Source organism: Etheostoma cragini, chromosome 23, assembly GCF_013103735.1.
Source record: "Etheostoma cragini isolate CJK2018 chromosome 23, CSU_Ecrag_1.0, whole genome shotgun sequence".
NCBI lineage: Eukaryota > Metazoa > Chordata > Actinopteri > Perciformes > Percidae > Etheostoma > Etheostoma cragini.
Window position 1 is genome coordinate 8,663,643 of NC_048429.1, and position 26,914 is coordinate 8,690,556.

General features: G+C 38.2%; 2 protein-coding genes across 13 annotated transcripts in view; both read left to right on the forward strand.

Annotated features, from left to right (window-relative positions):
* The window catches only part of cacna2d4a (calcium channel, voltage-dependent, alpha 2/delta subunit 4a), a 79,615-nt gene extending 75,210 nt beyond the window's left edge, over positions 1-4,405 (forward strand). For all 6 annotated transcript variants that reach the window (XM_034863317.1, XM_034863320.1, XM_034863319.1 and 3 more), the window contains 4 exons: positions 234-354; positions 1,035-1,150; positions 2,248-2,330; positions 2,621-4,405. In XM_034863317.1, the coding sequence (XP_034719208.1) occupies positions 234-354; positions 1,035-1,150; positions 2,248-2,330; positions 2,621-2,716 (416 nt within the window). In that variant the 3' untranslated portion in view covers positions 2,717-4,405. The remainder of the gene's footprint in view (positions 1-233; positions 355-1,034; positions 1,151-2,247; positions 2,331-2,620) is intronic.
* Positions 4,406-5,279: 874 nt separating this feature from the next.
* Positions 5,280-26,232, forward strand: cpsf6 (cleavage and polyadenylation specific factor 6). 7 transcript variants are annotated; one of them, XM_034863151.1, is made up of 12 exons: positions 5,280-5,527; positions 9,251-9,460; positions 9,707-9,810; positions 11,541-11,686; positions 12,328-12,354; positions 13,817-13,990; positions 15,227-15,334; positions 17,520-18,009; positions 18,225-18,340; positions 18,457-18,610; positions 18,884-19,100; positions 25,641-26,232. In XM_034863151.1, the coding sequence occupies exons 1-11, from the start codon at positions 5,468-5,470 to the stop codon at positions 19,086-19,088; spliced, it is 1,794 nt and encodes a 597-aa protein (XP_034719042.1). In that variant the 5' UTR covers positions 5,280-5,467; the 3' UTR covers positions 19,089-19,100; positions 25,641-26,232. The 7 variants fall into 7 exon arrangements, with proteins under 7 accessions (XP_034719042.1, XP_034719043.1, XP_034719046.1 ...); XM_034863152.1 differs by having other exon boundaries at positions 18,908-19,100; XM_034863155.1 differs by lacking the exon at positions 15,227-15,334.
* The last annotated feature ends 682 nt before the right edge of the window (positions 26,233-26,914 follow it).

Here is a 26,914-nt window from a genome sequence, read left to right on the forward strand (position 1 = left end):
GGAAAATGGCTGCAATGAAACAAAGAGTGAAAAATTTAAAGGGGTCTGAATACTTTCCGTACCCACTGTACATGTCTAAAGTGTGAAGCATTTAAATAGCACCACACCCAGCATTCTCCTGTCACAAACTCTAACCCCGTCAGACATCAAGAAAAAGTCACACATGCACTTTCATACACACAATTTTTGTAATTCCCACCTTGAGACATGACCCATATCTATTTCTCGATTAGCCTCAGCTCATAAGAAAAGAGGGGACATCCTGCAGCCGTGTGACACAGAGTACCCCAGCTTCCTCTACGAGCCATCAGTCAAAGAGACCAACAGCGTTATTAAGTGTGGACGCTGCCAGAAGTAAGCACACACTCATGCACCCTTATTCACACACAAATCTGTAGCACAGTCCCCTCTAAGCCCTCGACCAGTCGTATTAAATTGTCCTTCCATCCAATCCATTTTTGGCTTTGCTCTGCTCTGCTCTGCAGTGTGTGTGTGTGTGTGTGTGTGTGTGTGTGTGTGTGTATGTGTGTGTGTGTGTGTGTGTGTGTGTGTGTGTGTGTGTGTGTGTGTGTGTGTGTGTGTGTGTGTGTGTGTGTGTGTGTGTGTGTGTGTGTTTGCGTGCATGTGCATGTGAGTGTTCATAGGTTGAGTGTGAACGCCCTCATGAGGCCAAAAGAGATATAAAGCAGCACAAACACTGCTTACAGAACCACTGTTGGACAGGATTATCAGATTTCAAAATGTTTATTACCCATTACAACCAACCCATGCAGTCAAGTAGATCTGCAAACATATTTTTATGCATAGGACTTGCCCTTTAAATCATTATATGAAACATTATTTTGAGTTTTTTATATATTTTTTTTTTATCAGTGTAACAGTCAATGTGGGAATTGAATCTGCCCTGGCACAGCGGCCCCTACTTGAGAAAGTGTTTATGTCATACAATACATTAGGAGTTTTATTTTTCTGTGATTATGTTTGTGTGCACATTTTTACCCGTTTTATGTTTGATGTGTTTGTGTGTGTTTCAGGATGTTTGTGGTGCAACAGATACCTGAGAGCAACCTGTTGATGTTGGTTGTGCAGGCAGACTGTGACTGCTCCAGACAGTACCCACCCCTCACCATGGAGCCCAAAGAAGTGAAATATATCCTTTGGTATTTGTATATTAATGGATGCCGTTTTATTTCAAAAGATGATTGCACCTTAACACACATACTACATTAGATGTTGTTTGCTTTTCATACATTCTTTCATTTTTCTGCTCTTTTTGACTTTCTCCAAAAATAAACTCATTTGTATTGTTGTCCCTCTTGCTCTGGAGAAGGTGTAGACAGACCAACAAGGATTCGCTTATGTTGCAACAAGTACAGGATCTGTTAGCAGCTTCCCACTTGTGAACACTACAATGGTGTTTTGGTTTTCACATTGCACCACACCTGCCCCACTCACTCAAATTCTGAGGCTGGTTGTGCACCTGTTGTGGTACATTTGAGAAATATATAATTTTCAGTGTACAGTGGGGCTCGAAGGTTTCAGCACCCCAGGTAAAGATTTGTATTAATGTGCATAAAGAAGCCAAGAAAAGATGGAAAAATCTCAATAGGCATCAAATGACAGATTAGACATTTGTACAATATGTGACAAAAAGTTAGATTTGAAGATGAAGGATAATGATCCTAAACACAACTCAAAACCCACGGTGGATTACATCAAGAGTCGTAAACTGAAGGTTTTGCCATGGCCTTCACAATCTCCTGACCTCACCATAATTGAAAATCTATGGATAGACCTTAAAAGAGCAGTGCGTGACAGACAGCCCAGAAATCTCAAAGAACTGGAAGACTTTTGAAAGGAAGAATGGGCAAAGATACCTCAAACAAGAATCAAAAGACTCTTGGCTGGCTACAAGAATCGTTTCCAAGCTGTGATACTTGTCAAAGGGGGCAGCACAAGGTATTAACTCTGCAGGGTGCCCAAACTTTTGCAGAAACCATTTTTTAGTTTTCTGTTGTTTTAAAAGTGGAAATGATGGAAATAGAATCTAACTTTTTGTGACATATTATACAAATGTCTAATCTGTCATTTGATGCCTTTTGGAGATTTTTCCATTTTTTCTTGGCTTCTTTATGCACATTAATACAAATTGTTACCTGGGGTGCCCAAACTTTTGAGCACCACTGTAAAAGACAAATCAAATGAAACCTCTGCTGCTCCTGTTATTGCTCCTTGACCCTGCTGTACATAATGCCTCAGTGAAGTGTGACAGGATGAGGTCTCAGAAGATTCGCCGACGCCCTGAGTCCTGCCACGCCTACCACCCCCAGGTCAGCTTCTCATTGGTCCACCCCATTCATTTTTTCATAACCTCTTCTCATTGTTTCACTGGGCTGGTTCTATGCACCAAATTGTATTTTCTAATTTGGAGGGTGGATTATTGTAATCAATCCTAGCTTCTATATCTCCTATCATGTTAAGCTATTTTCTAATTTGGAGGGTGGATTATTGTAATCAATGCTAGCTTCTATATCTCCTATCATGTTAAGCTTGATTACATGGAATTTAAGTCAAAAAGAAGGAACACAAAATAAAATCACTTTCTGTGTTGTCCCAATAGGAGAACGCCAATGACTGTGGAGGAGCTTCTATTATGTCTCTCTCTGCCTCTCTCTTCTTCACCTGCCTCTCCTTCATGGCACTTGTATCCTGGTGATGGACAACTTTACCGTTTCACCCATTCTCATATAAAGGAGGAGATTGGAATAAATCAAGAGATGTATTTGGACACTGGACACCTCAAGTGGATTTTTAAAAAACAATTTCTGCACATTTTGTTAATGACAACCACAAATCCAGTCTCCACTGACCGCCCATTCATGTGGTTTTTGAGCATTTATTACTCCTGCAAATTATTACACCTGAACTGAACCTGCAAAGAAGGCAAGTGAATGGGCTTTTGTTGCCATGGATACTTTTAAATTAGTTGCTTTATCATACACCATTTTGCATCTCAAAATTAAAAGGGACTCAAGAGATGCAGGTGGAGGGGGAGTTCAAATCCCCACTGAACTTAATATTTTAGACACACATGCATATTGTATATGCAGCTGTAAGCATGCACACCTCAAATCATCCTGAATGCTTCATCTATCAACTTTCATACGTGCTTTTTTTAAACGTTGAATGAGATAAGGAAGAGAAGGGCTACAGCAATAAATGGTAAACATTGTTATGTAACAGTGTTACTGCTGAAAGTCGTGTTGTACAAGGGTGATTGCAATATGAGTTTTTCTGAATCCCCTGCAAATGTCAAAGGGTGATGGGTGATGCCAAGAAAGTACTTGCAGTGGGAGCTGATACAAATGTAATAAAGATAGTCAAAACCAGAATGAGAAGCCCTATCTTGTCTCTCGTTTTTGTGAGTTTTTACTGGGAAAAAATCACAAAAATATTTGTTTCTGTGACATATCTTTTTAAAAATGTCTGCCTTTCTCTGTGTCTTTCTGTGTGTTTGTACATACCGTATGTACTTATGTTTGGCTGGACATCACTGTGGAAATTAGAACTCTACCGGGATGTAGATGTACAATCAAAATGGATAACACAATGATTGATTCAAACTGTGTTTAGATAAATTGCCATTAATGTATTGGTAAAATACAATTGCATGGTTTCAAAGCAAATCTAGTTAAAAGAAACGAAAAAAGAAAAAAAAGAATCAACCTAAAAGATGCATTTGTACCAAAACAAATGTTTCTGTTATTCTTTTTTATGGCCGTGACTACGCATTTGTTGGACTGTGGTTTTTGGATACTTCCCTTGCATCGGCCCCAAAGTCTTGCAACTGCTAGTTATTACTTGGCCCTTGGCATGAATAATAACAATTTTATAAATTCATGATAAAAAGCAAAGATAAAATGGGAACATGATTGTCATATGGAAGAAACTGTTTGGAAATGTCATATATGTAATTGCAATATAAATTAACAGTGTAAATCTAATTGCATAGGGTATTTTTGTATTTCATTGTGTTTCATATCAAATCTGCCATCTAGAACTTCAGCATTTCAATGTATTTCGGGCTGTGAGTGTCCCTGTAGGTTTTTTTTATGGTATTTCTGAATCTTCGCACAAAGCACGTTTTTCAGTTGAGTTTACTCTGATGACAAATTTGCCTGAGAATTTACCTGTTTGTGTAATAGACTCAGTTATATGTTGTGTGTGAGTGGGCATCATCACAGTATGTTGTGTCTTGCTAACATTATGAGTAATTGTATTCATATGTCTCATTTTTGTTTGTAATTTACACAATATTATGTATGTTGTATGGTTGACATGTGTCCCAATTGTATGTTGACTGACTGATGTCATGATTTGAACAAAGTAAATTAAATTATCCATATGTTTTTTGTATTGTATTTAGTACTGTATAAAGATACTAACAATAGTACCAGGTGAAAACACAGAATTTGTCAAAGAATTCCACAAATACTCAAAGAGACTTTTATAGTAAATGTATCACAAATCCAAGCAAAATTTGTTAAAATTGTACGTTTAAATCATGTAAAAATTCACTGTCATGCATAAATATATTGACAAGTTATCTCATTTTGATGAGAATTAGGATCTTAGAAAACCATAAACCTGTATTGACATTGGATTGAAGCGGAACAAAAGTGTCAACGTGACTTTGTATTCACATGAGTTTTCATATTGCACCAGCAACAGAAATAATCCAAAGGTTTAAAATAATCTCTGCAACTACGAAATGCCATGAGACACCGTTGAGACGCATTTAATTTAAATGCCTCGTCAGCAGCAGCATCCAGTATAGTAGGTTACAGTTTCAGATTTCTGTATTCAGGGATGCTGCCACATAGGCTCCCTTACACGATGTCAAGCTCCACAGCCGAATGCATATAAAAACATTTATTTAAGAAGAAAAAAAACATGAAAAGTGGAAATATTAAAAAAGGTAAAATCCAAAATTTTAAATACTGCGTAATCTTTTATGCCTACATTTTGATGAAATTAGTCAAAAATTGTGACTTATTTACTCGGTCATATAGCCTAGCCCTACTTTCTAAACGCAGCCATATACTCTTGCAAAATTGCGAGGAAGCCCAAAATAGTTTGGTAATTTCTTTTCCAGACAAACAATGACGACTTAACTTGCTCATGAAAAAAATGACTTGACTTGGGACTTGATTTGCCCAAACTAAGGACTCGAGTTACTTGACATAACCTGTGCCCAAGGAAAAGTGGCTTTGGATATTTTTGCGACCGACCAGTTATTGTCGTGTTATATCGTAGTAGGCTATGGTCTGAAGCAGGTGTTGTAATTAGTGAAGTGGACCAGCAGGGGCGCTAGTTGTCCCTCTCTGTCTTTGTCTCATTGTTTGTGCCTCAGTTAGTCAGTGTTGCTCTGCACCGCCGGGCGGAGAGAGCGACGGGAAAGAGGGAAATGGCGGACGGAGTAGATCACATCGACATTTACGCCGACGTAGAGGAGGAATTCAACCAGGTATCACATATGTATTCACCGCAGTTCGACTAACGGTGCTATTTTCTGTATATATGTGTAACCATGTGTTGTTAGTATGGTCGGGGAATAGTGTGTTCTGCTGGGTAAAAAATTTCCCTCGCATAGAGGCCCCCTTTCACCATGCTGCAAGCCTGCATTCTCAGCTACAATTATCGGCTCGAAATGTTTCATTGGCGATGTTATCGACATTTATCACGACGTATGCTGCGCGTAGTAGGCCTAATAAATATGCAAGGTGCAAAAATAAAATTTGTTTTTGGATGAATGCTAAAAGCAACCACTTTCATTGTTCACAGTTGCAGGCCTTGACATGGCCGCCAAACAAACGTAGTTACTTTAGCTAAACAAGCTAGCTAGCAATAGCTGTTTTACAAAACCCGTGTAACGTGTGAGTTGCTTTTTAAGTATTGTGTTCTCAGTTCATACAAGCGAACTAGATTGAAACCTTGTTAATTATGGTTAGTCATAAAACGTCGTGTATGAATTATAAAATAATTTTTATCAGATTAGCTTTTGACTGATGTTAGTGATACTTTAGCATTTAACTATGTGTCCGCTGGGTAAAAGTTGTTTTCTTTCTCCATACACGCCCCTTTTCAGTAACGTAATGTTACAACCAAATCTGGGATGCAAATCGTTTGTTGTATTATTTTTTTTTAACCATTTAGAGACAACTTTATCCCCACCAACATCTTCCTCCCTTTGGATAGGTTTTGTTGACCCATTGTACACTCTCAAGTTGCCCAAGCTGCTCATGCTAGAGTTACAGAAGTCGCACAGCGTGTCATTTCCTTTTAAATTAGTTTTTTTTAGTTCAATAATGAAACCCAAACTCAACCGGGAAGCTGTATTAGAAAGTTAGTCACGGATATACTTCATGCTGCAACATAAAAGTACTAGTATATCAAAAGTTAGGACAAGCATCACTTTATTAATTCTAGATCAATTAAAGGGATTGTTTGGATACATTTTAAGTGGGGTTCTATGAGGTAGTTATCTATCGTCGGTTTGGAAAGCAGGCAGGACTACAGACATGGAAGCTAAGCAGTCTACGTTTTGTTGACTGGACCAGTAAGGACAGCAGCAACCTTAAAATTGCCTGCCTAAAAAGATTGATATTGTATGAGTGTTTTGTACTACGAACATTTTCACCATTCCAACTTGCCTCCAGGCAGCCCTCTCCAATGGTGAACTAAAGCAGTTATCTATGCTCTCTTCAAAGCAATCAGCCATCCTATGACAACAACTAATTTTACCTGGCAGAACAGGGGAGTTGCTGGTCTACCATTGCCTTGATCGGGTACTTATGTGGCGTAGGCTGCCTAACCCCTACATTTCACAAAGTTCGTCTGCGCTGTGCAATCACAACCACTCGATGCAATGCTTGTGATTCTACCAGACACGATGCAGCGCTGCCCTGAATTGGCTATCTGCTCTGCTAAAACTATTTGCTAGGTCTACAGGCATTGCACAGGCAAGGAGGGAAGTGAAACAGCTAGAGCATCCAGGCAGTTTTTAAAATAAACACACTGTGCAGACTCCTGATTGTATCACATCATCTTTGATCCATGCTGTTTATAACTTGACTAAATTTACGTTTTTAAAATTTTTTTTTTTTACTACGTACACTACTTACTTATATGGTAGAATCACAAATATCCAGGAAAATTGACCAAATCAACTAAATCTGCAATCATAACGCTCTTTTTCTGACACTCCCAGTGTAGTATGATGCACGGTGCAGCCAGCCAGCTTATGCTATCCTTGCATTGCGACACTTCTCATTGGCGCTGGAGTAGCCACACTGCTTATCTATTCACGAATAGGGGAAAATGCTCTGGCTTGTTTGTGTTTCTTCAAACCACTCACAACTGCTCTGTCCGGAGCGCAGCGATGGTCCCCTTGAAAAATAGATAGCGAAAGGGGAGAGAAGAGAGACATGTCGGCCTTTATCCCAGCACTCAACATCCATTAAACCAGACTAGTAGCATCCTTCAATCCTGACATGACCTTCTCAATGACTACATGTCCCCATGTGACACTACATGTCCCAATCTATAATTGGGAACGTCAGAGAACACTGAAATAAAGTAACACAATAACTTTGATTTCTCTTATACCCTGTTCTACCTGCATTCAGTTAACATCAGCTGCAGTGCATTTTTTATATCCGGTTGATTTTATCTTAATTTAATGATGCTAATTTCCCCTCTATTCACCTTTGCCCATCCGCATGTGAAAACGAAGTGCTTTTGTCATGTCACGTCTGAACAATAAGTAAGCGGAACTGAGAAATGCAAGGCATTGTGAGGTCTTTAGATCACAGAGATAACTTTCCGTACCGAGTAATGTTTGTACAGTGGGAATCGCATGCAACGGTTGGGAATCGAAAGAAGGGTGTGAAATACTTTTAACATGACACATCATCAGCCACCTAGCCAAAAGGCCTATGTTATAATTAGTTAGCTTGATCGTGTTTCCTACACTGGAAATTATTGTGAAATTCACAAAATCTGTTAATTTTTGCATGTCTGCCAACTGGGCCTGCACAAATAATCGTTATAAAATCGCAATCTCTATTCACTATTTTTTTTATTTTTTATTTTAAATGACTTTGGTTGTTTAATTTTATGAGGTGACTGCATCACACAGGCAGCTTTTTATATTTATTTAATTAGGACAATGCACATTAATCAACATTTCTGTAAATGTGCCAGTGTTAATTGTGCTTGTACACATTTTCAACTGTAGTCCTAGTTACCTAGCATGCATGTCTTTATGGTGGGAAGAGAAACAGTTAATTCCTTCATGTCAAGGAAAATACAAAATTCTAGTGGCAGGTAACCAGGGTTTGAGCTTAAGGACCTCGTCATCCCAGGGCCAACAAAAACTTACTACACATTTTGTGTAGTAAGCACAGTTCTTAGAAAACCTCCATGCAACATAAACACACTTGTGCATACATGCACATAGCTGGACGTCTGTTTCTGATGCCGGTTACCGCAAGTACCGACTGTCAGAGTGACGTTACATCAAGTATTACATTAAGTAGCTACAGAAAAGCCTGACCCGCTAGCTCGGACCTCACTGCAGCTGCAACACGGTTTTAAAACCTAAACCGCTTGCTTGCAATCTTTATTGTTAATGTAATCAGTTAGCTAACGTTAGTTGGTTTCTCGCTGCTCCGCCAGTCTGCAGAGCAACATGGTCACCAGGAGAGTCCAGTACAGTTTGACTCTGCAAACGGAGATACCATTGGGGCCATACAGGAGCGTTCACATCCAGTAGTGGCTGTGGATGAAAGGGAGGCTGGCTGCTGAAAATGAGACATTTTGGCGCTCGTGATGTTCCAATACCGCTGGCTAAAACCTATTTTGAGGGTACAAAAACTTTACATGCAGGAAAAACCCTGGTGAATAAAAATAAACGGCTTTTTCTTGAATTGTTTCTTCCACATTAGACAAATCATCAGATTTTCCTGTCCTACCAATTACTGCTGAAATCACATCAAATGAGTAAACTCAACACAAATTATACCCCTGCTATGTGTTTGTGTTTTGATAAATCAAACATTATTGGGGGGTGGTACTGAATAGCATTGCACAACTGTCTCACATTTACTCGGAGGTATAATCAGTTTTGTGAAACTGCTCAAAATGCTTCACATGTGTTTGACTGAACTTTTACTGTCAATCTCAACAGGAAGCTGACTACCCTGTCCACGAACAGATTGACCTGTATGATGATGTTATATCCCCATCAGCCAACAATGGTGATGCTCCAGAAGACCGCGACTACCTGGACACACTGCCTACACCAGGTGGCTCAGAGGGAGGGAAGAGTTCCCAGCCAAACGTGGTGTACACATACACAGGCAAAAGGATTGCCTTGTACATAGGAAACCTCACATGGGTGGGTATCAGAATTCTGTTCAGGCTAGGCTATGTGGAGGAAAATATTGAAAAAACTCCATTTTAAGAGCATAACTACAAATTATTAACATTTTCTTTAAGGTAAAGTCATCAAAGACCAGTGAACAAGGTTGTGCCATTCTTGTGCCATGCCAAATGTAGACCCATGCTTTGTATGCAAGTTGTGAAACATTACATAATTATCAAATATAAATATATACTGATGGTGCTATCTTCTCTTGTGCAGTGGACGACAGACGAGGACCTGACAGAAGCTATTCGCTCAGTAGGCATCACGGATGTGCTGGAGATCAAGTTCTTTGAAAACAGAGCCAATGGCCAGTCAAAAGGGTAAGATCTTTATTTTCTATGTGGGACGTCATTGGCCTAAATCGCAGCCTGCTAGGATAATTCTTGGTACATGTTGAGAATCATGAGTTGAACTTTATGTTGGATGGGGGCAATTTTATCCATATCTAGTCATAGGGCTTTGAAGAGACTGTTATGGTTAATGATGGACAGGGACATAGCAACAGGGCTTAAAGTATTCCGGCACGGCGCCGGATCTCCGGCATGCGGCCGCAAGAAGAGAAAAAATTAATTTGGAAACTTGCATGCGGTTTCATATTTTCGCGTCAATTGATTTTACCTACCAATCCTATTAAAGGAATGCAGCTTTAACTAAGCAGAGCTTAAAGTACTGGGGCCTGGTGCCGAATTTCTCTTTTAAAACAAATAAATTAAAAAGTCCACATGGGATTTGTTTTTGATGCACTAGGTTTAACCAGTCATTGAACTTCCACCTAAAAATTCCTCCTTAAAAGCGAGCGTGCAATGTGTGGTCTCTGCTACATGAAAAGCTAAACAAAGCAATGTTTTTAACAAATATACACAAACAACTAATGTCAACATGGAAAAAATCATACTGGAATGTTTGTTTTCACAATGATTCAATGTAGGATTATGTTATTGCAATATACAAATATACATTGACTCTTAATATATCGTTGGCAGAAGTAAAAATGTATCCATTTTGTTTTGTGCTCAGGATTTTTATTCACTTTATGTGAATGACACTAACTCTTAAAATAAACATTTTTATCTAAATTTTTAATTTTGTGTTATTTTCGACACATGTCCTTTTAGATCTGATGCAGTGATGGTCTGTAGTTTGTGAAATTACATGTGGGCAGAAATGTTTAAGGCTTGGTCCACATTTTGAATAAAAAAAATATTTTCAATTCTGCCACACCCCCATGTCGGTCCGGTGGCCATGTCAGGGGAAAGAACGTGTTGAAATGCTGCAAGTCAACGTCCTGTAATCTAGCTACAGTCCTTCAAACATTAGCATGACCACTGCATGCAGGAGACCCATCGACAAAACCTGATTCCCCCCCCCACCCCTTCTTTCACTGAAGTTGCAGATGTGGAAGTATTTTGGATTTCCAGTGAGTTATGTTGACAATATTTGCATTGTTAACAAAAAGCTAAATGTGCTTTTACCGTATTCTTGGTGTTTACCATTGCAGCTAGCGGAGTTTTCATTCTGTTTATAGCTTAATCCCGACAAAACCATGCAGTTGAATTTCAGCCTGCATGCACATTTTGTAGCCTAAACAGAGCAGCTTATATTAGTTATATTAGAAAGAAAAAAGTTAGTGGACTGCCAAGCCCTCTCTGCTCTGTCTGCTAAGCTGGCTCAAAGGTGTTTTAGGCCCCCAACCAAGCCTTCAAGGCAGCGCTGCAACAGTTGTCTTCAATGCACCTAACCGTTGTCTATTCATAGTGCCTTCCAGGCAACACTGCAGTGCTGCTAAGCGTCTGCCCTCAGCATTGTTGGCAAATGTTTTTTTCCTTTTTTACTTTAATGACAAATTATCATGTTTCCAATTGACTGAAGATATACATAGTAAGTTATTGTTAAATTTCACAATGTTTATTGCATAAAAGTCTATTCTAAAAATGGCATTGCAACTTGTGCTTTAAAAACAATTTATAGGTTTATTTTATTTATATTCTATCTGTTTTTTACTTTCTTTTAATACATGCGATTGCGTATATTCTCTGCATTAATCTTGCAGGTTTGCACTCGTGTGTGTGGCCTCGGAGGCATCGTCCAGGAAGTTAATGGAGCTGCTGTCAAAGAGGGAGCTTCATGGTCAGAATCCCATTGTCACGCCGTGCAACAAACAATCCCTCAGCCAGTTTGAGATGCAGTCACGTAAAAGTAAGTAGGATAAATGCACACTTGACATCAATATATTTTAAAATGAACTCAGCAAAAGTTAACCATGCTGGTTTAACACTAGAACCGCCAGAGCCGACACCATTGAACGTTTTGATACAAAGATGAAAATTATTCCGTCACTGTTATTGCCATGTCTCCTCTCTGTCCTGACTTTGTAAATACCTATTCAGCACTTGCCCATATTGTCATAGTGAAAGACTTAACGTTTAGAAAATCAAACAGTTGGCTTTTTGGTGGCATTTTTCAACAAACACCCCCAATCAGCCGCCAGGAGCAACGGCGATTAACGTTGGTACTCTCCCCCAGCAGCCAAATAAACGTATTTATATGACGGCCATACAGCGCAATGAGACAATGAGTAGAACATAGAAACTCATTTAAGTGACATTTTTCACCCACATGCACTTACAATCACATTAATGTATCTAGGCCTACCATATTAATCATTTTGAATGTATAAAATATAATAAATGTAAGCAAAACTAATCCATCAGACTATAAAACTTGTCTCAACACAGTGGTCCTGTTTGTGCACTATACGCTAGAATAAAATCAGGAATGATATTTATGTGATTTATTTGAACAAAACACTAATGTTTCTAAATTGTATTATTTTATAGGTTGGTGTGGAAGTGGGCGATCAGATGGCAAGTTGTGTGTTGACTGTTGAACTGAAAGACACTGCACACAGACACACACGCTAGACATTTAAACAAAATGTAATAGTGTAATCATTTGCACCTTGGTTATATTTAACATTAAGTTTACTTGCCTAAAAAATGCTGAAATTGGTGTTTTAGCATTTGGTTCATGCCCTTTATGTTTTATGCCGCAAGTTATACAATGCTTACAATTTACAACAGCATCAGATCAAGCTGTTAGACTAACTGTTTTGTATGGGGGCTGCCGGTGTCCTTTTGCTATAGAGATTAAGGCAGCGCTATAGAGATGGAGAGGGTTGCAGGCTTAGGGACGATGTGCCCATCAGCCAGAAAAAAGAATATAGATGGTCTTTTAGGCTCATTCAGACCAGGAAAATGTATCCAGTGATGCGCGTGGTGTGAGTGTCAATCGCATGGCCTATTTGTGTGATGACCTGTTATTTACCTACCCAATATAGCACAAATAGACTACATGTTTTAAAAATATTGTTTTCCGTCAAATCGTTTATAAATCTTGAAATTTCCAACCACACTTGAAGGCAGTTTCATTTCACTGAGAAAGCTAGCAAGAAAAGAAACACCAAAGGGACTTATTGTTGTTACATGAAACGCTCAGCTGTTACCCAAACTCCTGGGCAGTTAAGTGCTTGTGTTTAGTTTTTTACCCCAGAGATATTATAAAACTTTTGTGGCAGCAATAGAGGCAGTTATGTTAACTGAATGGGATTCTCATTGCCTCAAAATGGACTGCAAAGTTTGATCGCGGGTTAGATAAGTGGCCACAGCAGGGTGATGAGTGGAGGCAAGCTTCGGAAAGAGACAGAGAAACAAAGTGTCTCCCCTGTGCTTTCTGAACTTGGTTGGAAAGCTGTAACAGGAAAAGTTAATCCTCCTTGATTTCATGTTGTTCATGGAAAAGGAGCACATGGAAATGAACAGAGAGAAATGCGACTCTACCAAGCCAAGCAGACCAATTACACTTGTTTTGATGCGTATAGCCACAATTGGCAGTTATGTTTCTGGCGAGGTGCACATCAGGCTACTGCTTAGGGTCCCAATGTACGCAACCTATATGTAACTATGTACTTACCTACTGTGTAGATTTAATGCAGAACCATAAATCAAGCTTTAGGTGTCGGGTCTGGCGGTTATAGTACCCCCGAAAGTGTCTGGCGGTGCTGGTGTTAAAGAGGTCATGTATATGATAGATATTTGCAAATGCTGTGGCACATTAGTTAGTCTCCTGAATGCACTTGCACAGCAGCAAAATGGACAACATTAGATACATGAACATATATCTGACATACTGTCACATACACTTACAGTATTACATGTATTTTCTTCAGTTAATGAACCAGTCTTGTTTTAAATCTGCACACAATTAACACTTACTATTTATTGCATATTAAATCGAAAAATGAGATACTGTTGTCTCTTCATTTCACAGGTACCCAGTCAGGCCAGATGTCTGGGGAAGGTAAAGCTGGTCCCCCTGGCGCTGGCCTCCGTGGGGGTTTCCCCATGGGTCGAGGCAGAGGCAGGTTCCCTGGACCACCTGGTCCCGGTGGAGACCGCTTCCCTGGTCCTGTTGGGCCTGGAGGACCGCCACCACATTTCCCTGGTTAGTTTAACAAGTCTTTGTGCCATTATGGTAGGAACAAATCCTCTCTCAGTTTACTAAGGTAAAAGATTTTATTTAAAAAATAAAAAACTGAAATCAGATTGGATTTGATTTGACAGTATGTACTACTTTTACACTACTACTGAATAGGTGTGTGTGTGTGTGTGTGTGTGTGTGTAATATATATATATATATATATATATATATATATATATATATATATATATATATATATATATAATTTGTGTGTGTATAGCCTGAGTCAGGAGGTAACCTGCAGTTATTAGAATGTTGTCAGGTTAGTCAACTTATTGGACCTACTGGAAAACCAGCTGGATTATATTTTAATTCTCAAACAGATGCAATTAATTTCCAGTCTCTGCAGTCAAAGCAAATTCTGCGAACATTATAAATCATACTGTTGGCTCACTACAACATGTGTGATTTAAAATGTGCATGGATCAGTTTATTGGAATCACTGCTGGTGTTGGTCATGCTCACCTTGGTTGAGGTGTAAGGATCAGTCGATTTCCGATTTAGATTTAAAAAAATGTCTTCATATTTTGAATTTTATGTTTATGTTTTTGTTTTCAGTTTTTTTCATCCATATAGTGATTATTTTGTTTATAATAATAATAAAAAAAACAGATGAAACTAATCACTTAAGTGTGACACACGTCTTGAAAAACGCAGTATGAGATTAAGTGAAATTCTGCTTTCTGTTAGCAGAGTCCAAGCTTTGCTAGTTCTCACACCTGCATGGAGCCAGTGCTAGTCTATGGTAGTGTGTGTTGCTTGTGAGGGATCTTTCACCCATGAAATCTCTATTGGCAAGGCTGTGTCTTTGCATGTTCCCCTCCCCATTTGGTTTGTTGTTTTGTTGTCCCTCTTCACCTCCAGTTGAACAAATAATCCTTCCCTGGCTGCAATTTTCTGCTTACTGATAATTTCCAACACCATTCATGAGAAGCAGTCTGCTCAAAGCTTTATTTGGCAAGCTACCTATCTTAAATTTGCAAATCTTGGATTGGCCGCCTAACACACAGTGGGAGAAAATAGAGCGGCAAGTTTTTCTCATTTTTGCGTCTTTTATCCCCTTCATCTCAGCTTTTTTCACATCCCTTCCTTTGCTTAGTGGCTGGTGCCTCGTGCTTCTGGGCTGTGACAGGCCTTCAGTTAGTAGGGGGAAGTTTATGAAGGGAAGAGTTGTGATTGGTTTGCTTTCTTCCCCATTAGGCCCAGGGATGAGACCAGATCTGATTAGGCACCAAGATGGCCCTCTGATGGATATGAGTTTCAATCCCTTTCCGCCGGGGGGCAGGAACGGGAGCTGGCGTGGCAGAGGTGAAACACCTCGATTGATCTGATTGACTAGATTGATCACCTTTTATCCTAACCCTCAGCTGTTTATTGGTAGGAGTTAGGTCATTGAAACAGCCAGATTGACTGCCCCAAAAACATCTGAATTTCTCACAAAGCTCTTGAAGTCCCATAAACTATCCTACATAGGGCTGTCCCAAATGTTTGTGTTTTTTTTTTAAGATTAATCTAGCGATTATTTTCCCATTGTGCAATTATTACAAATTTACACAAAACAAATTTCAGTAAGGGTCAAATCTCTAATTATTAAAATGTATGTATATAAATGAAAAATAGAAACTTAGAGTAAACAGAGCACGTGCAAAAAGAGTATCCTGTATTTGTACTTTATTTTTTTTAAGTAATAGGTAAAAAAATGAATAAGCTCTTCTCCCTCTAATCTCACAAAAAAAAAAAGATTTATATGAAATAAATCCAACAAAACAAATCCACATTGCAAGTCCCTTTCAGGAGGAATACACAAATAAAAAAAACTTTAAAATAAAATAACAGTAATTGCTGTAAGTGCAGTTTTTGAGTTGGAGCACAATTTAAACCTGACAATTTTTTTATACGTCTACAGACTACTGCGTTGTTGGCATTAGCAGTAAAGTACTCCCACACTTTAGAAGAACATGTGCAAACCTTTTTCCTCAATGTGTTGGTGCGTGGAAACCATACTTGCGCTGTTGCTGGAGGCAGCCATGTTATTTTTAGACGTTACGCGTCAACGCATTTACGTTATCAATGGCGTCAACGAATCGTCCCAGCCCTAGCCCTACATAAGACTCAAAGTTCTTTTGAGGTCAGTTCATTTAAAAAAATTCACATTCTAACAAAATATCTATAAAAATTGTATCATCTAAAACTGATGAAGACAAAAGATATTTACAGATTTTAATTATTAAACAATAAATAGTATACCAGCAAATTGATTAACAAGCATCAACAAGACCAGGATCTACAATTGAATTGTGAACTTTTTACATTTACCAATTAATTGGTCAAAACCTAAGCATCAAATAAACTGTGTGTGTGTGTGAGTACATAGAATTGAATACCATTTTATCGATATCTGTAGCTATTTGAGTCAGCATCGACCCAATACCAGTATTTGATCGGTACATCCCTAAACTAAATCTAGTCAGAATACAATAGTGCTTCTGTACCTCTGCTGCTCTTCTATCCTGTGTAATGGCTCAATGATCAACAATCAACACTTCCTTTTAAATTCCTTCATGGCGCTTCATGATAACATCTCACGAGTGGCCCTTATATAGAAATAATATTGTTGCTACTGAAGTATATACAGTATATCAAATATATGTAAGCTTGCCATGCTGAAGTCTTGGGGCTCTTGACAACTTTAGCAATGTACCCTCTCAGTTTAAGTGTTGATGGAAAAAGAGTCCGGGCCTGCGGGGCACCTGGTTTTAAAAAAAGCCTGCTTGAATTAAATTGCTATGAGTGAATCTCATCATCTGTTCTGTTGCCTTCTGATTTAATTTGCAGCGTTACTTAGTGGCCTTATAGCATTTGTTGTTCCTGGTAGCTATGGCTTGCTCTGCCTTATCTGTTTGTGTTGCTGTGGTATGCACTTTATTTTTTGCCATTGTTGGTCAAAACAGTCCATGTGTTAAAAAAAAAAAGAAAGAAATTGGATTGAAAATGTCTGAACCTTTTCTTTGCTCTGAAGTCGGCATCGAAATATCTAGCCACCTCAATGTCCTGGTCAATCACAGGACATTGGCTGTTACGTACAGGCATTGCCCATGCAACAAACGGGAGAGGGTGAGCTGCAGGAAGAGGTCTCACTCTACTTCATTTTTTTTTTTGGTGTACTACACACTGCAGCTTTAATAAATACCTATGGGTATCTACATTTGAGTATTTAGTCATGGAAAATACTGGCTACTGCAGGATATCAATTTAGAGCTTGACCAATGAATTGGCAGAGCCACTATCTTTTATGTTTAAACTGGCCAATTTTATTTTAATTAGAAAAGTCTTAGTGATGTCTTACCAGCATAATTATTAGTAGTTAGTATTTTCCATGATACTCTTAATGTTTTGGGGAGAACTCTACCTGCTATAACATAAACAAAAGAGAGTTTACTAGATCTTACTTTGTCTTATGTACTTCTGTTTTGTCCCTTGTGTTCTCTTTTAGGTGGAATGCAGGGCCCCCCACGTCCTCCTCCCGGTCCACCTGGTCCTCCAGGGCCTCCACCTCCTGGCCAGGGCCTCCCCCCTCCCCTCGCTGGCCCTCCAAATCGTGGGGACAGGCCTCCTCCCCCAGTTCTCTTCCCTGGTCAGTTTGGCCAGCCTCCAATGGGACCCCTGCCCCCAGGTCCACCTCCTCCAGGTTATGGCCCTCCACCTGGTCCCCCACCCCCTCAACAGGGCCCACCACCCCCAGGACCCTTTCCTCCACGACCCCCTGGCCCCATCGGGCCCCCCATGGCTTTGGCGCCACCTCCACACATGCCAGGTCCTCCCCCAGGTGGACCACTACCAGCACCCCATGTCAACCCTGCCTTTTTCCCCCCACCTGGCAACAACAACATGCCCCCAAACGACAGCCGAGGCCCCCCTGGACCAAACGACCCATACGGACGCCCGCCACCATATGAAAGAGGGGACTATGGTCCTGGAGGCCGGTAAGAATGGGTGTTTGGTGTGTAACAAATAATCAAAACTGTAATTCATATAATGTTCTGTCACAATATGTTATCAATATATTAGCACAAAGTGTTGCTATTTTTATCAAGTGCAAACATTCTGGACTTGCACAGTAGGTTGCTGATTTATACTTTAAAGTTATTGGTTGCAAAGTCCATAATTCACATGCTATGACCCTTGTGTATATTTGTAGGGAGATGGAGGCGTCACGGACCCCTCTGAGTGAGGCAGAGTTTGAGGAGATCATGAACAGAAACAGAGCCATCTCCTCTAGTGCCATATCTCGAGCAGTGTCTGACGCCAGTGCAGGTAACAAACATAATATAGGATGCATACAACCAAAAGTACTTATACTCAGATTTTAAGCCAACAAGACAAAAGTTATAAGCCAATTAAAGCTTAATGCAACCTTGTGTTCTCTTTAGCCGACTATGGAAGTGCTATAGAGACCTTGGTGACAGCGATTAGTCTGATTAAGCAGTCCAAAGTGTCAGCAGACGACCGCTGTAAGGTCCTCATCAGTTCCCTGCAGGACTGTCTTCATGGCATTGAGTCAAAAAGCTACGGTTCCGCTTCCAGGTAAGATTTTGCGCAGTAGCCATTAAATGTGACACTGAAGGTGTTTTCAAGCTATGCTAAAAAGAGACATAAACCACCTGTCACATATATTTTGGACTTAGCACAAAGATTTAAAAAATTATGTCTGCCGGATTTAAAGATGTATGGACTATTTTATATTTCATTTTATGTGGTTTTATACTGTAATTTTGACTGTATATTAATTATTTTTTCCAAATGGGAATTGGCCCTGGTAAGAGTTGATATTTGAAACTTTGAAACCCTTGTACACAGTCCAATGATGCTTGTCCATGCCAGGCGAGAACGTTCCAGGGAACGAGACCACAGCCGCTCTAGAGAAAAGAGCCGGCGTCACAAGTCCCGCAGTCGTGACCGGCATGAGGATTATTACCGAGAACGCAGCCGGGAGCGGGACCGTCATCGGGAGAGGGACCGGGACCGAGACCGGGAGAGGGAGAGGGAGTACAGACACCGCTAGGCGAGAAGGGAGGTGGGTACAACGTTTCCCATGGTATTTTATTCACCATAAACTCTTTGTCTTCTTTATCACTACATTCTTTAGACCTGGACCAGTCCAGTTCAGGCTCAAATAGCCTAAACTACATGGCAGAAGATGTGTTTGAAAAAGTCTGCTTTGATTGCTTATCTCCTCTCTTCTTAATCAGATTAAAGGTTTCAGTAAAGTTTAATATTTTCTGTGCCCATGACATATTTGGTCAACATTTAATCTACAGAGGGCGTGGTATGTTTACGCCCAGAATAATAAATTATCTAAGTAATGTTGTATCCGTCGTCATGAGTACTGTCACATATAGGCCATGAATCATTAAACGGTAAAGAATGACATTCCTTCATTTAAATGTCCATTCATAAATATATGAGCAAGGGGAAAAGGAGAGACGAGGTAAGCAATGGAAAGACTTCTAAAACTCTGTACTTTGATTTCAGGTAGGTGTAAGGTAAGTTTACTTCTCCTAAAATCTCATAATTGGTAATCACAGCTGTGTTGTGTATCTGAGATTTCAGACAATGTATTCAACATAATGCATTGCAAAGAAGGGTTTGTAAGAGTTTTATCAATACTGTGGTTCTCTCAAAAAACACACTGATAGTTAATGGAACTTGACTTTGTGGATACATTACTTTTTGGTCTACATGCTTCTGAGGCTGGTGATTTGCAAACTTTGTTGGCCACTTTTTAAGTTCTTCCAAATCATTTCAAAATGTGTTATAGAACATATGGCAAGAAAGCAGTACCAGCTCTGTTGTGTTTGGTACAGTTTTGTGCTAGTTCTTCCTTTTTTGCAGTTTTGGGACTCTGTAAATACACCTTTTGCTAAACTTTTATCTATCCGTGTGGCTCATAAAAAGTGGAAATTATCAAAAGTTTTTTTTTTGTACCAGCAGCTATGACTAGTGGACCAAAGAGTTTCTGGCTTGAATATTAAGATTCAATAATGAATTGCCATTTCATTATGTGTGAGTTTAATTCAAGTGCACTGTGACTGCTGAGTTGGTTTCGGTGTGCTTGTAACAGTAGTGCCTTGACGGATTGGCAAGTTTCAGATGTCAAAGTTCCCCAATCATTTTCAGTATTTATTACAGATTCAGCATTTTGTGTGGCAAATTCAAATTGGATTGAATTTTTTTCGGAAGAAAAAAAATGGCAATGTTCAACTTGTCGATAATTGACTAATCTACACTTTGTAAATGTTCTACTCACAGTATTTTTGTATAGGAGTCCCATTTCAGTTTAAAAGTTGAATACATAAATATTGTTGTGTTTATAATGAAGAGAAGGTACACATTTATTTATCAGTGTTGATCTGCAGATTTTTGGACAGATTATTTTGGCAATGTTATTGCGCCATATTTGCACTAGGTGTATATATTAAGGATCAGTGCGTAATTAATTTCAGTATCTTACAGATGTAACTGAAAGAGTAAATTACATGTCAACATTGAATAAAAAAAATGAAAGCTAGGATCAAAAAATGTTTTCAGATTTGAAGTTTTTGCCATCAATTTGTTTTAGTTAATTTGTCAGATTCAGTTAACCTGTATTTGATCTGTGAGTACTTGTAAATAATATTGAAGGTATACATCACATGAAAACTGAACAATTTTTATTGTCAATGCAGCAGATTCATGATCATATGCTAATTGTTATTTTACATTGACTGATACACAGTAGAAATCTACATTTTAAGATTTGTTTTTTGGAAGACGCTTGTATGTACCCTGAAATGAGATCCAATGAGGCTACAGTGTTTTTTAAATAACAAATCGTCCTAGATTGGCAGGAGATTATGCAAGTATTGAGTATTTTGGCTCATAGCATTGTGTTTTGCTGACATTGCGGATGTTAAGTCATGTTCTTGATTAGTTGTAGATTAATTTATCCAAAACTATAACACCACCTTGTGCACAATAATATTGATGCCATATTGTCAATGATCTGTTGCTTTCAAATTATTTGAAGTAAACATTATTTAGTCTGATCGTCTGGCTCAGTGTTAGGGTTTCAAAAATAATTTTGCAATCTTGGTAGGAAGATGCTTTCTTCTATTGCGTCACTTGCACTTTTGTAAAGTTTGGGAACTATTGTTGACTTATCTGGTTTGATCTATTTTGTGTCGTTCTCATGTCTGCCGAAAAACTTAAGATGTCTGTGGTGTTGACTAAAGTAGTCCTTATAGAGTAGTCTAGTAGGTTACATGGACCCATACTTTTGCGCATCACCCCAAATAATATTTCTCATAATTGTACATTAGCTTTTAGACATAAACTATATTCACATTTAAGACCTTAATGTCTTAATATAGTGGCTCTATACATACTATAAAACACATTAATTATATATGCACTGTCTTAAGCTTCTCTCATACCGAGAAATATTAGCTGGGGTGGTTTTCCTTGTGGGGTTGCTGAATTCTGAAAGCAGGCGAAACATAAATACTATCCTATACCAACAGTTTTTACTAAAAAGTTAGGCTTTATTTCCACTGGGAACTTCTTTACAAAAGATGACTTTTAAAAATGTTTTTGGTTATTTTGTTTCCTTTCACCTACAGCATTGCGTTTCTACTTTTTCTGACTGACAACAGCTAAATGTAAACACCTTTTTCAAACAAGCATTGCTTTCAATAGTAGCATTGCAACTGCAATCACCGCAGTCTCCTAACACAGTTCCCCAGTGGGCACAGGGCCTAATCACTTTGGGTAATTTGTAGGTGCCAAAAATGCACTTGAGTATCTTTTACCTTAATGTTTCTATCTATATAAAATCCGCCTTTGCATTCAGTCTGATATCTTAGAGCATTGTCATTAAAAAAAAGAACTAAGCATATTGCTTTTAATCATGATGATAGATTGGCTATTTTATTATGTCCACGGATAAGCTTTAAAACTGTTATCTGTACATATTGCCATGGGGGAATGAGCACCAGGCCGAAACTTTTTTCCTACCTCTTCAGTCTGTCTGCAGGTGCATGTTTGCTGGGGATCACAGTCCTTTTCAATAAAGCATACTATATGATCAGGTAAAACCAGGGTCAAGCAGAGTCTTTGTTACAAGTCAGCAATAAGCAGTCATACACATTTAAATAACCGGGAGGATTAAATGCATAAATGCATAAATGAATAGGCATGACTCTGAAAGATGGCCTATGAGCAGACTATTAGAATTAGCCGTATCAATAACGTTTTTTTGTTGTTTTTTTCGTGGTGTTGGTGTTCATGCCATTCTGATACCATAAGAGATTACAAATTGTACTTAATTTGTCTTGGGTAGAACTATCGTAGACAGTTGTAATGCTTTATTTTTGTTTAGTTACCAGGTTATTATTCAATAGCTTAGCTATGTAGTTATGGCAGCATCTATTTATAAAAAATAAAAAAAAAAGCCCAAATGTATTCTGTCAAAATAGGATTTTTAAAATGGAAAGTTTCACATCTGAGGCTGTTTTGTAACCGATAAACAAGTTGGAGGTCTCAGAGTAATTCATGGACTGTTTGACCCTGGTTTAGCTCTGTCTGGCACCACGCAGTATATTTTAATATTTTCTATGAACTACAATATTCTATAATGAATGTAGACATAAGTTGTTCTGATATTTGGATGTAATTTCACAGTTAACAAAAGTTCAGTCATGCCCCCTCCCACTTATACTGGATGTTATGGTCACTTTTAAATAATAGTGTGACAAAGAGTACATTGAGTTTGACTACTGTGTTTTGTAAAATATTGTTATGGTCCGTTATACTGTTTTGTCTGTAGCTATGCATCGTGTAAAATTCTTTTTTTACAGCAAAAAACATAGCAATAGGTCAATGTTTCAATATTCATTTGAATCTTTGAACCATGTCAAATCATCTGTACTTATTTGGCATGTCTGTATCTGCCTTTTGTGCAGATATCAGTTTTAATTCACTTTGAAGCAAAACTTTACATTGCCTAGGCCTAATAAATTAGACTTAAAATTAATAGAAAACCTGGCAAAATTCAAAATTGTTATCAGAACGGTCATTTAATTTGATAAATTTACCATTTCTGTTAAGAGAAATGTAATCTATTGAGTAGATCATTGTTGGTAGTCTAACTGCCATTTATAATTATGTTAAAGAGCCTGCTTTTCCAGTTTGCGGTACCTTGCATGCTTGAATTTGTCCTTCTCAGTTTTAAGTGCAAAATATTGCAGCTTATTGGCTGGCATAATATATATATATATATTACATGTTATAAATGTATGTGTATTATGGCAACCATATCACTGGGTGGTTCTGGAAAAGTGTATCTGAATCAGAAACCTTCCTACCTCTTCATAGTTTTGTGTGTTTATCTATCGCTCTTTTTGTCCTTTCTGTGTCTCTTACTCCTATATTTCTTAATTTCCTGAAAAATTTGGTTGTGTGACAACCAATCATGCAGTGTTTCTATGTGATGTGTCACAGTGGTTAAAGTTTTCAGTCTTTAGTTTTTAGCTCTGTACCTAATCCCTACCATTACCAGTTGGTTGAAAGGAAAATTGTATTCTTGAAATAGCTAAAGGACAAACATAGGGTCCATTTTGCTATGGTTGTGAGAAGTAGCTAGTACACGGGGAAATAATTTCTTCTTACATTTGTAGTTAAGATATTAAATACAACTACTAGGGGTGTGCATCTTTCCCCTATAAGAGGATTAGATCTGTATCTAGATGTATGGGCTACAATGCAGTTCAGGGATGATACAATTTAATCTGGAACGATTCAGTTGGATTCAATGTTAAAACAATTTGGTGCGTTGCGATATAATTCAATCTGATAGTGTATATTTGTTTAACGTACACACATTAATTTCCCATTTTAAATTAAACAATTTAATAAAAAACATTGCCCACCTTCAAATATATATTTTGTAGAAGGGACCTGGGAATATTAAGGCTAGTACATGCTAACTTCTACTTAATTAGCTAGCCTCTTATAACCATAACATCCGCGTCAGCTCCATAATAGATGAAACAAGCTCCTTGCTGCTGTAATCTTAGTAACTCAAACATAGGTCAACCTTACACAGCCATTATGAGCACCCCAATAATAATCATACAGTATTACGGGAGTACACGTGTGCACAATAATATGTTGTAAGCAGGCTTTTGGGCTAATATAACTAAACGTCTCAGAACATACAAACTTCAATATAAACTTAACACAACCAAATAATATCTATACACATTTATGCAAGTCAACTAAAACACACATAGCAAATCTTTTACAAAACCACTGGTGATAGGAATATTTATGACCAATTTCTAGACTTCATGTTTTTTGCAAGTTACACAAAACAGACAAAATGCCACATTGCAGAACTTAGCCTGTAAAGCCAAGTGCACACTATTGGCTCAGTTCAGCTAGAGGATAAGAAGATACATTATGTTCAACCCAGCATAGCTTTGCTATTTAGATTCTAAAAACATTTTCCCTCACGTCCAACCCTGAATTTTAAATTTACTATACTCTGTTGACAATTGTATAACAAATGTCCAACTTCACTGTCCTGAGTCTAAACGCATACTATATTTTATATATGAATGTCAATTCTTGTCTGTTATGCAAGCATTTATATATGAATTTATTTAACCGGCATATAAATAATTTCAAATCAATGTTTAAAAAAACTGATATTTCAACTGGCTGAACTGCATATTGTTTGTCCAGTGTGTACTTGCTGACTACGTTGCCATGCACAAATTATTAAAGACTATTCCTACTGAAATGTTTACATCGCTAATGAAAATGAATATACCGTTAATAGATGCGTTTACATGCAGCCGTGCATACTGTTTAACGAAACGTAAAATACTTTTTTTCACTGTACACAGCCTCGCTCTTTTATTCCTTTAACCAACTATGGAATGTTGGCTTTTCTTTTGGCCACGCATCTCTACCCCAACCTTACAAACTGCGGTAAAACTTCCAATTGAGATGCATTTTCGGAAAGCACTGAATACTTAATGCTTCTAAAAACCTGAATAATATTGGCATTGCTCATCTGTTATTCAGAAAATGCTACATTCGAAATAAAGCGTAACTCGGAATATCCTGACGAAATATGCTGTTTACGTGAACAGTATCAAATTCGGAATGAAAGTGGGATATTAATGTGCATGTAAACGTAGTCACTGATATGAATATTTCCTGTTCAAGTTTGCATGACAATGTTTCTGTCTGCGCCAGGGTTGGGTGCAACACACAGTCAACTGAGCATTAAAAAAAAAAAGTTTATGTCCTAGAAGGGTATTCTACAATTTGTGCCTCGTTTTCAGAGACTAGGTTTTGCTGACCACCCCTTGTAACAATAACTTGTTAGGTACATTGTTATGTACGGTGGACTTGGGCAAACTACAACCTTGTGACTCAGTGATGGTGATTTGAGCCCAGCCCCCTTGTGCACTATGTATGTGTAGTCTAGAAGTTGAATGATGAGGGGGGGAGTGTTCACTGTTGGGCTGCCTCGAAACCAAACTCCACCCTTCGTTCCACCTTTCAGCTTACGAGGATCAAGGATGGATGTAAGGAAAAGGGGAAAGAGTTTCAATGCGCCACCACCTCCTTACCCTGCATGACCGGACAAGATTACAACCACCACCTCTTCCTCCATCTCTCCTCTCCACCTATCCATCTCTCTTGTCTGTTCATCTTTGCTGCCTGAATAAGAGCAGTGGATGGAAGACCCTGACCTGTGTAAGGCTTTGTTATCCTAACATCTATACTCATGGTAACTAAAGACGAAAGAGAAAAAAAAAAAAAAAACTTTCCAAACAGTTCTTTTATTTTTATGGTTTTATTTGACATGAAGATGACTGTGTGATGCTTTTTTTTTTTCTTTTTTTTTTTTTTGCAAAGAAACAATAAATTGTCCCTCACATCCACAACCAAAAGACAAACATTACATCCTTTTTTCCCCTGGCTCGTTGTACTGTGTACATTCAGTTTAGTTTTTATAGGGTACATATTTGATGTGTTCTCCCCACCCTTTTCTCATTTTCATTTATTTTTGTTAGAATGTTTGTAAATGTCTCTGCTTTGATTGAAAACTAGATGGTGTTGTAATAAAAATGTTTACTGAGGTTCTCAATGAATTTGGTGAATTCCTCTACATGTTTGGCTCATTTATATTAAATGTGTATTTTGGAATGCAAACTGTTTTTCATATTAAATTGGTCTATAATTAGATCATATAGTTTTAGCTGTATTAGCATGCGGCTCTATGGTTTGCCATATGTTTTGTGTTATTCAAATGGATTAAACATTTACGAGGTAAGACAAATTAGACAAATCTACTTTATTTGCAATGTGAATTTATGGGTGGATGGGAAGACACGTATACCTTGTCTACTTGTACATGCAGCTCTTTGAATAATTTGGTCAGCCCTGAACAAATCACTGTAAACCAAAAAAAAAAAATACTCTTCACAAAGTAGTGTCTGTGTGTAATCACACTGAATGGCTAGTATACCAAGAACATACAAATTGTCTTTGAAATGTATGTTAATGTGAAATCTAGTCATACTTGATTTAGTATTCCAATTGAGCTGCCATTGTAGTGAAAGTGTGGTTGGTGGCATTGTTCAGCCTTTAAATATCAATCCCATTTGGTGATTTATTTCAAGTAAATGTTTTTTTTTTTTTTTGCGCCTGTTCCACACCTAACATGTTTTGAATGTTTAATTTTAGGACTACCATGTCACGAAATTAACACATTTAGTGCTACTGGCTCTATATGTGCAATTTACTAAATATGGAAATGCGCCATAACATTGT

What these genes read in the sequence shown, in the direction of transcription:
- cpsf6 (XM_034863151.1), top strand. Translation starts at nt 5,468, where the DNA reads ATGGCGGACGGAGTAGATCACATCGACATTTACGCCGACGTAGAGGAG. An exon ending in ACATAGGAAACCTCACATGG is followed by an intron (nt 9,461 to 9,706) that starts GTGGGTATCAGA and finishes TCTCTTGTGCAG; the next exon opens with TGGACGACAGACGAGGACCT. An exon ending in GACTATGGTCCTGGAGGCCG is followed by an intron (nt 18,010 to 18,224) that starts GTAAGAATGGGT and finishes GTATATTTGTAG; the next exon opens with GGAGATGGAGGCGTCACGGA.